General features: G+C 38.4%; 1 protein-coding gene and 1 long non-coding RNA gene across 2 annotated transcripts in view; one reads left to right on the forward strand and one right to left on the reverse strand.

Moving 5' to 3' along the window:
• LOC109629447 (uncharacterized) overlaps positions 1 to 617 on the reverse strand; it is a 34,413-nt gene extending 33,796 nt beyond the window's left edge. Inside the window, exon 1 of the long non-coding RNA XR_002202702.2 lies at positions 480 to 617. This is a non-coding gene — a long non-coding RNA (uncharacterized lncRNA). The remainder of the gene's footprint in view (positions 1 to 479) is intronic.
• On the forward strand, positions 483 to 12,103 carry slc35b3 (solute carrier family 35 member B3). Its single transcript, XM_020087162.2, has 10 exons — positions 483 to 930; positions 2,277 to 2,513; positions 2,912 to 3,033; positions 3,524 to 3,678; positions 5,796 to 5,903; positions 6,306 to 6,403; positions 6,550 to 6,642; positions 6,920 to 7,031; positions 7,639 to 7,708; positions 11,078 to 12,103. Exons 1-10 carry the CDS (start codon positions 838 to 840, stop codon positions 11,226 to 11,228), a joined length of 1,239 nt encoding a protein of 412 aa, XP_019942721.2. The 5' UTR covers positions 483 to 837; the 3' UTR covers positions 11,229 to 12,103.
• The last annotated feature ends 1,884 nt before the right edge of the window (positions 12,104 to 13,987 follow it).

Genomic DNA, 13,987 nt, shown 5'->3' on the forward strand with positions numbered 1-13,987 from the left:
CATTAGCATAAGGACAAATTGAAATTGAAGTTATATATACACACATACTTATATTTATACACACATATATATGTGAATATACACACACACACTTACAGGGTACTTGATGAGTTGCAAATTTAAGGCAAACAGTAGGAACCCGTTTTTTAAAAAGCAAACAATTCGAAATAATAGAGAAGCAATTCAAAGATCACACAGCAACAGAACAGATACAGAAATAAGATAAAATGTTACAGATGAGAAAAGAGCAAAAACAACTTAGAATATTATCAAATGGCAAAATAGACAGTAGGATCAAATATATAATTTGCACAGGTATACGAGCATACACTGTGATATGAATATAAAAATGGTATAAGTATACATACAAATATAAGTGGGTCAGTTCCACACTAAGAGGCGCACGTGTAGAGCAGCAGCATGTGATTGATGAACTTGCGTTTGTGTGGTGATGCGCACACGTGATGGTGTCAACTCACCGTGTGAACTCAAGATGGAGGACAACACGCAGCCTGCGCCCTTTAGCTCCAACTAGCATCTCCTCCATGACTTGAACTGTCTCACACCATCTTCTCCTCATCGCACCTCACCAGCGCGTCCGCGAGCGTCCATTGACCTGCAGTGTGTGGCCCGCTGGACCAATAGCATCACGGGTCAGAGGTCACAGCGGAGCGGAAGTTGTTGGCTGTTTGTGCGACTGCAGCGGGTGCCGGGGCAGTTGCTAGCAAGCTAACCGAGGCTAACACCCCCCCACCCTCTCTCCCTGAGTGTGTGTGTGTGTCTGTGATTTTTACCGTGTGTCAAGGCGAAGACAAAACATGACGAGGTTTGGAAAACATGAAAGATGAAGCCGGAGGGTCCAGGAAACTTAATGTCGCCTCTGAAGAAGAGGATAAGCTAACGTCCATAAACCCGGAAGTGTTGTTGAAGGTAGCTAGCTCTCTATCTCAGCGTTATTGTTGTGAGAAATCAAAGGCAGCGATGAAACAAGTCGATATCAGTAATCCTAACATTCACCTGATATCGATTACTGGCATCGCCGCTTGTTTAAGGGGTTTATTCATGCTACCATGGCTATGAAAGCTGAGTTAGCTGCTCCATGTAGCTTAGCTAACGTCATGCTCCTTGTAAAAACATGCTCCTCGTGTTAAATGTTCACACCGGTAATAAAAAGCTTCAAATCGGTGGATGTTCCGTTGGATGTGATGCAGCGGCAACTAATGCTGTCGATCACTCACTCAGGTTTGCTCACGTTAGTATTGAGCACTGGAGCTAATGACACGACATGCTTGCAACACACTCCTTGAACACACAGTGCAGCAGACACTGAGCTGATAGAGAAGAGCTGCTGGAGTTTAGAATGAAAATCAATGATTTCCAGGTATCCATGGAAAACATGAGATCTGCTCTGGCACGTGTGTCATGATGCAGTTGCATGCACAGGGTTTGTGCATCTCTGAAGTTTCCAATGTCACTGCACCAAAGAAACTGTCTACCAGATATGTTCACTAGTGTCTGTGTGTTAGGCAGCAGGATTATACTTTAAAGTACTGAATTGATTTGGTCAGCCTCCATCAAATGCTCTCTGTAACAATCTGGACAAAACTTAACATGCAAACCCACACTGCTGCCAATAATAAGTTGTTCCACACACAGCCTCTATTGACCAATTCTTAAGCCATCTTCCACATAGTTTGTGGCATAACTCACTCAGCCACCACATAATGCTATCAGGACACAGGTAAATGTCAATAAGGTGCAACAGTGTCTGCTTTAACAAAAACCTGGAGCCCAGCTTTTAACCTTCAGTCAGTGTTTCATGTTAATTTTTTTGTATAGCCCATATTTCCACAAATCACAGTTTGTTTCATTGTACTTAACAAGGTGAGACATCTTCTGTCCTTGTCAACAACAAAGGAGTTAGTTCATCAAACCCAAGTAATATTTGGGTGTTTTATATGTTTGATTTTAAAAAAGATCAGACATGATTGTTTGTTTTGATTGTTTGACTTTTTCCGACACTGTCATGATGGATACATTTTGAACCCTTTGAGTAAATGCTACAACCTTATTTTGTTCCATCAGCCTATTATTCGTAGGTTTGTAGAATCACATTAGTTATGCTAATCACCATAAACCTGTCTGTCAGCATTACTACTCTACAAGAATGACAAAGCTGCTCTTTTAGCCTGTTTGCCCTGTTGCTACTTGAGATCCAAGCTGGAAAAGATGATGTCTTAGATGAGCATTGTAAAATTATCTCTATGTTCCCACAGGTCCCAGCAGCTTTGAACACAATGAGTGCCAAATATGGCCTAGTGAGCTACAACAGCTCACGGAAGCACATTTCAATTTCCATCCCGTCGTCAACAGAAGTGATGTCACCCCACATAAAGTCTGTGGAGGAGCTGAGGGTTCTGGGAATCAACCTGAGCAGCTTCAGCACTCCTACACAGTTTTTCATTTGTGTGGCTGGAGTTTTCCTCTTTTACCTCATCTATGGATACCTGCAGGTAACAAATAACAACCCAAACACAACACTAACTTAGAGATCTAATAGAGCAAGTGTCCATGCACATAAACACACAAACAAACGTGTGATAATGAATCAGTTAAAGCTTGTTAAAGTGAAGGGACATTGCTGTTGTGAAGGTTGTGTGTGTGTTTTTGCGTGGACAGATACAAAATAATGTGTTGTAAAGTTGGAATATGTACTCAAAACACACATATACCCTTTTACATATATTCAGTTATACATTTGCCAAGCAAGTAAATTGTCTTACTTGTGGAGATTAGGTCTTAGGTTTTAACACCACAATTCTTTATTCGTAAAGGCGTAAACCTTCCCAAGATGAAAGATAGAAGGATACAATGACCTGCTTTAACATTCTTTATTTGTCCCTCCCTCCAGGAGCTGATATTTTCTGTGGAAGGATTCAAACCTTTTGGTTGGTACCTCACTCTGATCCAGTTCGGCTTCTACTCCATGTTTGGATTAGTGGAGCTTCAGCTCACACAGGACAAACGCAGGAGGTACTGCTCACAAAATAACCTGTTGTTTTACTTATTCACCTTGATGACTGTCTCTCCTATGTAATGTTATTTTTCCTGTCGGTGCAGCTGCGGCTCAGGATTTAGTCTTCAGGTCTGCATTTTGAGGGGTCGTATTCAGTCTGTGGATTATTTCTGCAAGATCAATTATAAACAAAATCTAACAAAACCTGCCTACTTAATACTACCAGAAGATTTATTCTGCCTTCATTATAAATGCTAGTGCTAGCAGCCACAAACAAACAAACGATTCATTGTGCATTTCATAGTCCAAACAAATAATGTTTTCTGGTTTCTGCTATTCTAAAATGAGTCATTCTATTATGATCAAAGAGTAATATAAAACTGATCCAATCTTTGCAACTGTAACGCTAAAATTACGACCACTTAGCAACGCTGCACCTCTGTTGTCTTTGCTACAGCTAAACATGAAAACTTTCTCAACTACTTCATATTTTCCCTGATATTTCAGGATACCAGGGAAGACCTATATGATGATAGCATTTCTAACAGTGGGAACCATGGGCCTGTCCAATACTTCCCTGGGCTACTTAAACTACCCCACCCAGGTCATCTTCAAGTGCTGCAAACTCATCCCTGTCATGATTGGAGGAGTGTTCATTCAAGGTAAGAGGATTCTACGTCATACTCTGAACTTACATGCACTTCCTCATACATGTATGTACTTGTGCTAGTACTTCATGTTCCTAGTTCATGATCTTTCTTCTAACAATAATGGCTTCAAATATTGCAGCTGTCTCTTTTATCCTCTGTCTTCATCATTATGAAAGTCTTTGGTCTCATATCGGTGTGATTTTGGCTGTTTGAGTATATTAGTTTGGTTTGTTATTTGTGTTAACTCTGTGTTTGTGTTGTGTACTAGCTTAAGTCTGTAAAATCGGAGTCAATAGAGGTGATGATGTGTAAGTCCAACCTTTCTACTTGGATTATCCCATAGAACAAGATGTATTTATATTCAATCAGATTTTAAACAAACAAAAGTGTTTTTCTGTGGAACTAAAGTTTTTAGATTCAGGTGATTATACACTAATGAAAACATAATTATGAATGTCATAATCAGTTTCTGTTTATATATCACTCTAAATCATTTCCACTGGATCTTTAAGCTCATCTTTTTATGCTCAAAGAGGGGGCGACTTTATATGTATATTTTCATTAAATCGACTTTATAGTGAATAACAGAAACTTAAGGTTGCATCATTAATTAATATGCTGATGATTTTTTGTGACTGCTAATTGAATTGACCAGAGAGTTGACAGAGTTGAATTTTGGAGAAGGCTAATCTTACACCTCATTTCAGCCAATGCACATGGTTTCTTTGAAGCGATGACCACCTTTCAACTTTCGGTACCTTCTTTTTATGCATGACTGTTGTTTTCGTCTGTCAGAGGCCGGTTGGCTGTACTCTCTGTTTCTCCCTGCTCTTGGTTCTGCCTGTCCTTTCATCCTCACGCTTGCCTTCTCAAGGTTCTGTGTCCTCAACGTCAGACATGTTTTCAGCATTTTTTTTTTTTTTTGCCTTTTTCCGTTTCTTTCAAGATGGTTAGATGTGAAGTCCGTGGTCCCTCAAGGGCTCAAGTGGAAAACAGAATTTGTTCACTTAGAATGCAAAGAGGAAAGAAAGTTGGGAGAGATGGATGGATGGAGGTACGGGTGTAGGTTTGCATCTGATGTGAGGCCCTTCAAAGGCAAGTCAGGGAATCAAAGTCGACCACAGCCAACCTGATGCTGCGTCCCCGTTTCAACCTCAAGGCATCCATCAGTCAGCTTTTTTTGTTTTTTCGAAGACTCCTTCATCCTGTTGTTTTTTTTCCCTCACTTTTTTCACACAGCTTTTGAGTGGATTGTTTTGCGCACAATCACAGAAACTTTAAGTTGTGGGAAAGTGCCCATTTGAAAAACTTTTGTCGGCTACATTTTTACCTGAATCGACTTGTAGAAGTAAAATATAATAGGCTCAAGTTCGGGTCAATAAGATTTTGAGCTTGTAAAATTATGCCTACAAATAATTCCTGTTGTAAATTAACCATAGCAAACCTTCAAAATAAATCAGCATTAGAATCAAGTTTCACAAGTGTAGAAAAAATTTGTAATTTTAGATCTGATGACCAAATGATTAGAGTGAATACCACACAGACGCATACTCCATTTACTGCATGTCATTCTCCTTCTCTTCCTCATTTCCTGTCTATTTTCACTGAAACTATCAAGATAATAACAACAAGGGCAAAATAAACATATACGTAAAACAGTTGTATTCGTTAAGAATTGTGCATGTGTAGAGAATATTAGTATTTGTGAAAAAAATAGACTGTAAAATTTCCAGCCACTGGAGCTACAGGTATGAATTCTGAACCTGTTTTTACACTGAATCTGATTTTTACATAGCCCCTTTTCAGTTTACTAATACAAATCTTTTCTACACATATAGATTTTTTTACACAGGCTGTTTAACAACTAGAAAATCTTGGATTTATTCCTTAACATTACTTACTCAATTTATTTTAAACCCATAGAGATGTTAAATCTCTCTCTATGAAATGTCTTAGTTTGGTTTGGTTTGAAATGTCAAAGTTTTGGGGAGTTTCACAAGTGCTATACATTTCTGGTTAATGTTTTCACAGTTTCCTTTTGTAAAGTAAAATTTTGATTTGCGAGATTTGGGGAATTTGGGTTTTCTGATTTCACAGTTGTCATATAAAAGATATTGTCTGTGTTCCAGGTAAACGCTATAATCTGGCTGATGTGTCTGCTGCTTTGTGCATGAGTCTGGGACTCATCTGGTTTACACTAGCTGACAGCAAAGTGGCCCCAAACTTCAACGTCACAGGTAACATCTCCCAGATCCAACAGGAGATTACAGTGGATTCACAAAAATGCTGTAATACTATAACAACTGTCTCACAACTAAGTACCTAATCATCCTGCTGTATTCTCAGGGTTACATTGCAGAAATGTGGCAGGGCTGTTGCAACACATCTAAGACATAACTGTGCAGCTAAACACTGAGAATAAGAAACTGCAGGCACTTGCCTGTCAATACAAAGCAATTGTTCTCTTGTGGAGATAACATATTGATAAAAGTAATACTATACAGTTAGGTTTAATATGTGTCTTTTATACATCATTTATTTGTATTGAAAACATTCACCTCAGATAACCTATTTTATTCCTTTGTTAATTTCCACGTCCTAAAGATGTCTTTGTGTTTGTGTGCTTGTGTTTTGAACAGGTGTTCTCCTCATCTCCCTGGCACTGTGTGCAGACGCTGCCATAGGAAACGTGCAGGAGAAAGCCATGAAACTCCATAACGGCTCCAACTCTGAAATGGTACCCTGTACATAAAGTATACATTTAGTAGATGTATGCACACAAAGATTAGAGATTAGAGAAATTGGAGCTCTGCTTGACTGTCATGAAAACTGTTTTAAACCTGTGTGATGTCACTCACTGAACACATGGTATTGTGTTGACAGGTGCTGTATTCGTACTCCATCGGTTTTGTCTACATACTGACAGGCCTGCTCTGTGTGGGTGGGCTGGGCACAGCGGTGGCATTCTGCTCAGAGGTGAATATAGCCTATGATAAAATGAATATGTACCCCTGGTACTTTGTGTAGCTGCAGACAGACTGTGTTATCACAGATGTCATTTATTTGTTTGTTTCTTTCAGTTGCAAAATATACATTTTTTAAATTAATTAAAATTTTATTTTGTACAATATGATTATAATAGAACAAAATGTGTTACTTTACCTGTGTGGTTACTTTTTACATTAGGTTATATATTCTTCTGCATCAGCTGGGTTCATTGTACTTTATTTACTTTTATTTTCCTCCCTCCCAGCATCCTGTGAAGACGTATGGTTACGCATTCTTCTTCTCTCTTACGGGTTATTTTGGCATCTCTTTCGTGCTGGCCTTGATCAAGCTGTTTGGTGCCCTGGTTGCAGTGACAGGTCAGAGGAACAACGTGTCAAACGTTCTCTTTTCTTTTCTTCCCCTCTTTTTTGCCAAGGGGAAAAAAGTCATCACAAATCAGTGCCATCGTTAAAATAAGTAACTGGTGTAGACAGATTAAAGTGCTAAAATTCACAATATAGTTTTGAGAGCCCCACAACATTTACATTGAGAAAAACTGGTTTATTTTACAGAAAACGGTTCATGTGCCTACACAAAATCAACTATTTACATATTCTTGAATTAAAAATAGATGGATAAAGAAATGGATCCTTTACAGCAGGATGAGGAAAATCATTTCTCACAAAACTGCAAAATTAAACTTAGCTTCAGAACATGAAAATAAGCCGAATGTATATTTGCAGCACATTCATTGGTGATTAAAATGAATATTTGTGGATCAGACGGACTCTGCTATGTTTGGTTGATTAAATTGTATTAAATAAACTGAATTTCTATCTATTTAACGTTTTAGTAATTTGATCAGAGGGTGCACTTAACTTATCTCATAATTACCTCTGTTGAGCTTTTGTTTCATATTTGTAATGTAGTAGATGCATTATTAACTGGCATTGACGGTACCGCCAATGTTTTACTCCTTTGCAGTGACCACCGGGAGAAAGGCCATGACTATCGTGCTTTCCTTCATGTTCTTCACAAAACCTTTCACTTTTCAGTAAGTACCGACACCTTTTGACTTAAATCTGTTTTCTCCTTGTTAAAAGTGAGTCTTCAGTGTGACTGCTGACCTCTTCTTGGACAAATAAAACTTTGTTTGGCATCCCTGCCCCTGGTTTTTATGTCCTTAGTCCATTTAGAGACCTTGACTACTTCGCTGCTCTTTCTTCTTGTCCTTCACCATCTTGCTCACCATCTAAAATCCTCTGCTCTGGCAAAGGGGTCATTTTTTACTGTACCTCTCCCGCTCCATTTCTCCATCATGACTTTAAACATGCATATTCACAAGATACAAAAAACTTTTGTTTGTCTTAATGGCCACCTTCATTCTCCCTCTAGCTTGTTTTTGGCCTCCAGTGAACTCTCAGTCCCTTTCATGACTACAGTTTACATTTCAACCAACAGATTTATTTTCAGTTCATGTATTATCAACAAATTATTGCTTTGGCGAAACACTAAATTTAGTATGTTTACCTCTGCCACTGCACAACCAAAATGGAAAAGAGAAAGCACTTTTATTTTCTCCAATAGCTAATGGTAGCTTTCCCCAGGTTGCTGAAATGCCGCAAATGTAATTTACCAACGTATTTGCTTAAAACCAAAAGAATGCCATGCTTATCTCCACATCAGGAATCAGTTCAATCCTAAAATACAACAATTATTATTTCAAATGTCTATTTACCCAAATTTTGAATGCAGTTAAACCCACTTACAGTGATTGACTCCTCTCTCTTTGCCAGAAGAGGAATTTGCCTTTTTTTTCTCGCATCCAATCAGTGCACTGGACACCAAGGTGTCAGAAACCTTGCTGTCTTGCCAGTGTTGCATCTTGGGCAATACAAAAAATCCCCCGCTGTTGCACATTGTACCCAAAATGTAAAAAAAACAATTAGGACACAGACGCTCATGGCTGTTTATGTGCCAACTGCCAGAAGTTTGATGCGCATCATAACGTGCCTTAAAAGGTGCAGTGTCAGTGTCTAGACTGCCAAAATAGAGAGGAGGAAGAACAAATTACCACGTTTACTTCAGTGACGTGTTTCCATCTCTGCAGATTGGAGCCAGACTCAATAAAAACCTGTCTACTACATAGTCATTTGACCTGGAAGTGAACGCAAATGCTATACATTCCCACTGCAGAGAAAAGCCAGATGTTAGTGGGTGGGTTTTTTGACCAGTGGAAAAGGGGCTTAAAAAAAAGGTAGACTTCTTAGACCATTTGAGATTTGGATGAGTTGAGTTAATCAACTGAGGGAGTTTGACAGAATCACAGAAAGATTTAAAAACATCAGATACTGGCTAAACCAATCCCAGTTAAGATCACTATCTAAATTTTTCATGAGTATTAGACTAAAAAAAGATGCTTTAAAGGCTCCTATCCATCATTTTAAATAGGTCGAGGCCTATAAGACACAGACTATACAGAGTCTCTTTGAAATTTCTACGTTCACTGCCAAAATCTCTGTTGCTTGCTTGCTTGCAAATCGTTTCAGACACAGCTACCCTGACATGATATTTTGGTTTCACATAACAAGCAATACCACCATCTTCCTTCAGTCTATCAGCACGAGAAACATGTCGATGTTCCTTTAAGATATCTGTAAAATATTTTTTGACAGACTACAATAAACATTTTCACATAGAGACATTACATTTCAGAATTTGATTCACTGATATCTAATCATCAATAGTAGTTATTCCTTTTTCACTTGTAAGAACATTACAGAAATCTAGAATGTCCACTGGTTGAAAGAGGATCGAGTGTAAATGCATTGTCCTATTTCCAATACAAACAATTGGAATTTCTGATATGTACGATATATCGGCAAACCATGTGGATCTGTTACCCTGATTTGCATATACTTTTCAGATATGTCATCCAAATTTGCATGTATTTTTTAACATGTCAAAATGTAATTTTTAATTTCAGGATATGTCACCCTAATTTGCATCTACTTTTTGAACGCGTTTCCTAATTTGCATATTCTTTTCTCCACGTCAACATGCTATTTTAACATGTCGTGATTTTCAATGCCTGCACTATAACTTGCACTTTCTTATGTTCAATTTATCTGTAGCAAAACATCTTACAATTTCATTTTTTATTCATAATTTGGATATTTTATGTGTCACCTTAAATAGCACATTATTTAATTTGGTTATTTAATATGTCTATAATTATAGTTTGAGTAGAGGTAGTTTTGTTTTATATTTCAAATTCATAAGATATAAGGTAGATAAGATATCTTAAATTTTACCTCTCGAATAAAATAACTATCAGTAATTACTGTTGCATTTTAAATATCTGAAATGTCATTTTAGATATCTGAAAATACATTCCCACTATTTAAGAATTACAAGGCAACATTTTAATAATTAAAGAGTCAGAGTTGAATCTTTTAATTAGATGGTCCAGGACAGAAATAACTTCATACTCTTCATCAAATGAAAAACAAAATAAAGCATTCACTATGAATGCTAATGTATTCAAACACTTGTTAGTAAAGACACACAACACTAACATTAATGTGGACTGACATGCTGCCATCTTGGATTGTCACAGGCATCAGTTTTATAGTGAAAACATCCGTCTCTGTACAGCTCGTTAAACAAAAAGGCTATGATGAGAATATGGGTTAAATCAAAAGATGCAAACATTGTGTTTTCACGCTGTCATAGAAGTAGCCATGTTGTAATTGAGTCTTTGCAACAGCAGTACTGTCAGGAAGTCTTGGACATGCCGGGGAGGAAAACTTAAAAAAGGAGTTGTGACTTTCCACATTAAAGTGAAATCCAGCACAAACCTAAATCAACATCAACTCTCTTCACAAGGTGCTGGGCGACCACAAACCACCACAGCAGCTGCATTTCTTCTTGCTACAGATCATAAGTCAATATTATTGGACCGATGGAACACAATTTTATATTCCCTCATGTTCCTTTTTGATTTTTGCAGTGGAGAGCAGGAACACATCTGTTTTAAAATGTCTTGTAGGTGTTTAACTGGGTTAAAATCATTTTTATAGCCATCAAACCAGACAATGACCCTTTCGAGGCCCATACAGAAGCTTCTGCATTTAACTTACTTGGCTCTTTGTATTTGTATATTTTCCTGTAGATGAGTGAAACTGTTTCAAGAATCTGTGTTCCTTCACTAATGTAGCCATGCATGTGCACATGCACAAGAACAGGAACCAACTTTTAAAAACATTGGCACATAGCACAACTCTTGGTCAACAAAAGGGAACCTTTAAAAACCATCCATGAGCATCCTGTTGAAACCTACTTCATACTGCATGTACAATTATTACATTACCATTGTCCCATCCCTCTGAAATATCTAATCTATCCATCATTCCCTCCTCAGGTACATCTGGGGTGGCCTTCTAGTGCTCTTCGGCATCTTTCTGAATGTTTACAGTAAAAACAAAGACAAAATGAAGCTGCCCTCCATCAAGGACCTCAGGAGCTGGCTGCTCGCTGGAAAGAAAGTCAGATTTCTCTCACAAAATGTATAGGAGGCACCCACAGGCATCATGGAAGTCATGCACAGGCAGACGATACATCTGTTCAGATGTAGAGTTGCCCTCCCCTGTATCAGGGGATTTGTTGAACCCTGTGCCTGAGCCTCATCACCACCAACACTGAGCCACGGATGGGTACACAGGGTTTGACAACCAATCAGCCTCACAAAAGGTTGACTTGATTAAATTAAGATGGGTGATGGAGTTTCTGTATCCTGACTGTGTGTAAGTACACCACTGGTGTAGAACTGACTGAGACTACTATCTGCAGCAAACTGAAGGAACTGTAACTGTTTTTTAAAAGGGGATCAATGGCTGACAGGCTCTTACAAAGCGAAGCCTCAGAGCCTCATGGAAAACATTCCTAATGTCACATAGGACAACACCAAGAACTTGAAGACTCTCAAAAGGGAAGCCTGCGCCTTAGCTAACCAAAACGCACAGTTTTGCACTGGAAATGACTTGTGCACTTAAACCTTGGAGAAAACAGAACGTGATGAAGGAAAGAATCTGGAGAGACATGTTAATGTGTCATGTCTGAAATGAATGTTTGATCCTCATCCTCCTCATAGACAATACACAGACAAAGACATATCTGTCTCTGCACATGCCAGAAAGATGACAAAAAATTGATTAAGATAATATTTGTCTTGATAAAAGTGGTGATTTTCAGAGTCGATTTGTGATTTTTAGATGACTGTAACCGAATCAAGAAAAATATGTGTTATGTGTCATATGGGGATGTTTTGGGGAATGTGGTCACCTTCGCTCAACTGTACATCAACATCATCAACTACTGTTATATGTTAATGACATTTTTGGGTGAAATACTACGGCTCCTTTTACAATAAAAGAAACTGAGATATTCATTCTGCATTTTCTGTCTCTGTGTGTGAGTGTGGATGTTAATTTGAATCTATTTACGTCTTCCTTATGGGGACAAAAAGTGTACATCATTAAACTTCAAGGTGAAGACATGTCTAAGGTTTGGGTCTCTCCCACTCTCTTACACACACTCCCTCTCTCTCTTTCTCTCCAACCCTTATTCTTTCCCCTCGCACCACTTGGGAGAAGAGTTGAAATGTTGCCAAACTCTGTGTGTTTATCCATTTAGAGGCCTCGGGCATGTTTGATTAGGAGTCCAGGAAAAAAACAACGATAGCACCACTAGACAGAAAATAAACACAAGTCCTCACTCTTCCAGGAATGTTCTATGCATTTGGATCTAACCAGTATCATGAATGTGCGTGTGTCATTCACATGAATGCTTGGCTGCATTGTCTCTAAATGTTGATGAAGCTCACGCCTGCTTCCTTAGCAAAAAATGTACCCACCATAAGTAGACCACCATAAGTTACATTGCTGTGAAACAATGTTATCTGTCCCTGTAGAAGCCACAAGTTCAAATGAGACCAACTACGTTTTAAGAAAAACTCTTAATTCGCAGTATGAAGGAGAAATAGTGCACCACCCACAATCCTCAGGTGCATTTGTGATTGGTTGAGCTTGCTGTTGCCATGGACATGTTTACCACACTTGAAAAAATCATGTGAGCTACGATCAGATTGTTAATTAACACTAGTTTACTACATTATATGAAATGTTATATGGCTGCAAGACACAGCGACAATATATTGCAACACTACATTAACAACATGGTTAAATTTAAGAAGAAACAGGCTGGAGGTTGTCAAAAATAATTTGCAAATGTTTATGGGATGTGTAGTTCCTTCAAAAATGATGTACCTTTGCCTTTTTCCCTGTTTTCCAAATTTTTCTGCTCAGAATCAAATGTTTTAGATTCATATCATAGCTTGTGGATCTGGTTCCAGGTTTAAAACTCTTGATAAGCAATGGGAAATTTACTTCAGATCCAGAATCATTATAAAATTTGATATGTGACATTCTGTAGTTTCCAATGTTGGTGTAATTAATATATGTTTTAATGGTAAATGTGTTAGCAAAGAGTCGTACAATATATAGTGTACCATCTTTACATTAAATATGAATGATCGTTCTGAGGTGCAAGGTTGCAAAGAGATGAAAACTGCTGCTTATTGACCTTGGACTTCTGGAGTCTTCCCTGCTGAAGTGCCCTGGAGCAAGAACCCAGTGCTTTTGTTCCATCTGCTGACCATGCAATTTGATGCTCAATGGACATATGCAGGTAAGAAGGGAGATTTCACCACATACTGTTGGAGTTTTATTACATCAACTTTCTCCAATACAGGAAAACCTGATCATGGGAATGTTTACGTGGCCTGTGAATACGCTGGGAATGTTTGAGAAGTCTTTTGTCCTTGATGATCTCACTGTGTCAGTGCCATAGCACGGTGTGAAATGACAGAGACGTGCCAGCTTAGCGGGAGGCGGCTGTGTGTGGCGCTCTCTGTGATCCTAATAGAGGCCCAGATATTACTGTCTCTCTTCTAGGCAGGAAACCTAATGCTGGGCCAATTAGTAATTTGGTATTTCATAAAATCTGGCAGCTTGTGTGCGATGACAAACTGACATAGATCTGCTTTCCTTCAGGGAACCTTTGGCAGTACAGCAGCACACACACACACACACACACACACACACACACACACTGGCGACTGCTAAGTTTTTCTTGCACAGATTGGAAGCGTGTAACTCAATAGAAAACAGAAAAAAAGCTTTGGATGCTTCTCGTTTGGCTGCAGATTCACTTTTCACACAAGCACAAAATGGGAGAGGGATTTGATTCAACAAGATTTTATTATTAATAATAT

Source organism: Paralichthys olivaceus, chromosome 17, assembly GCF_024713975.1.
Source record: "Paralichthys olivaceus isolate ysfri-2021 chromosome 17, ASM2471397v2, whole genome shotgun sequence".
NCBI lineage: Eukaryota > Metazoa > Chordata > Actinopteri > Pleuronectiformes > Paralichthyidae > Paralichthys > Paralichthys olivaceus.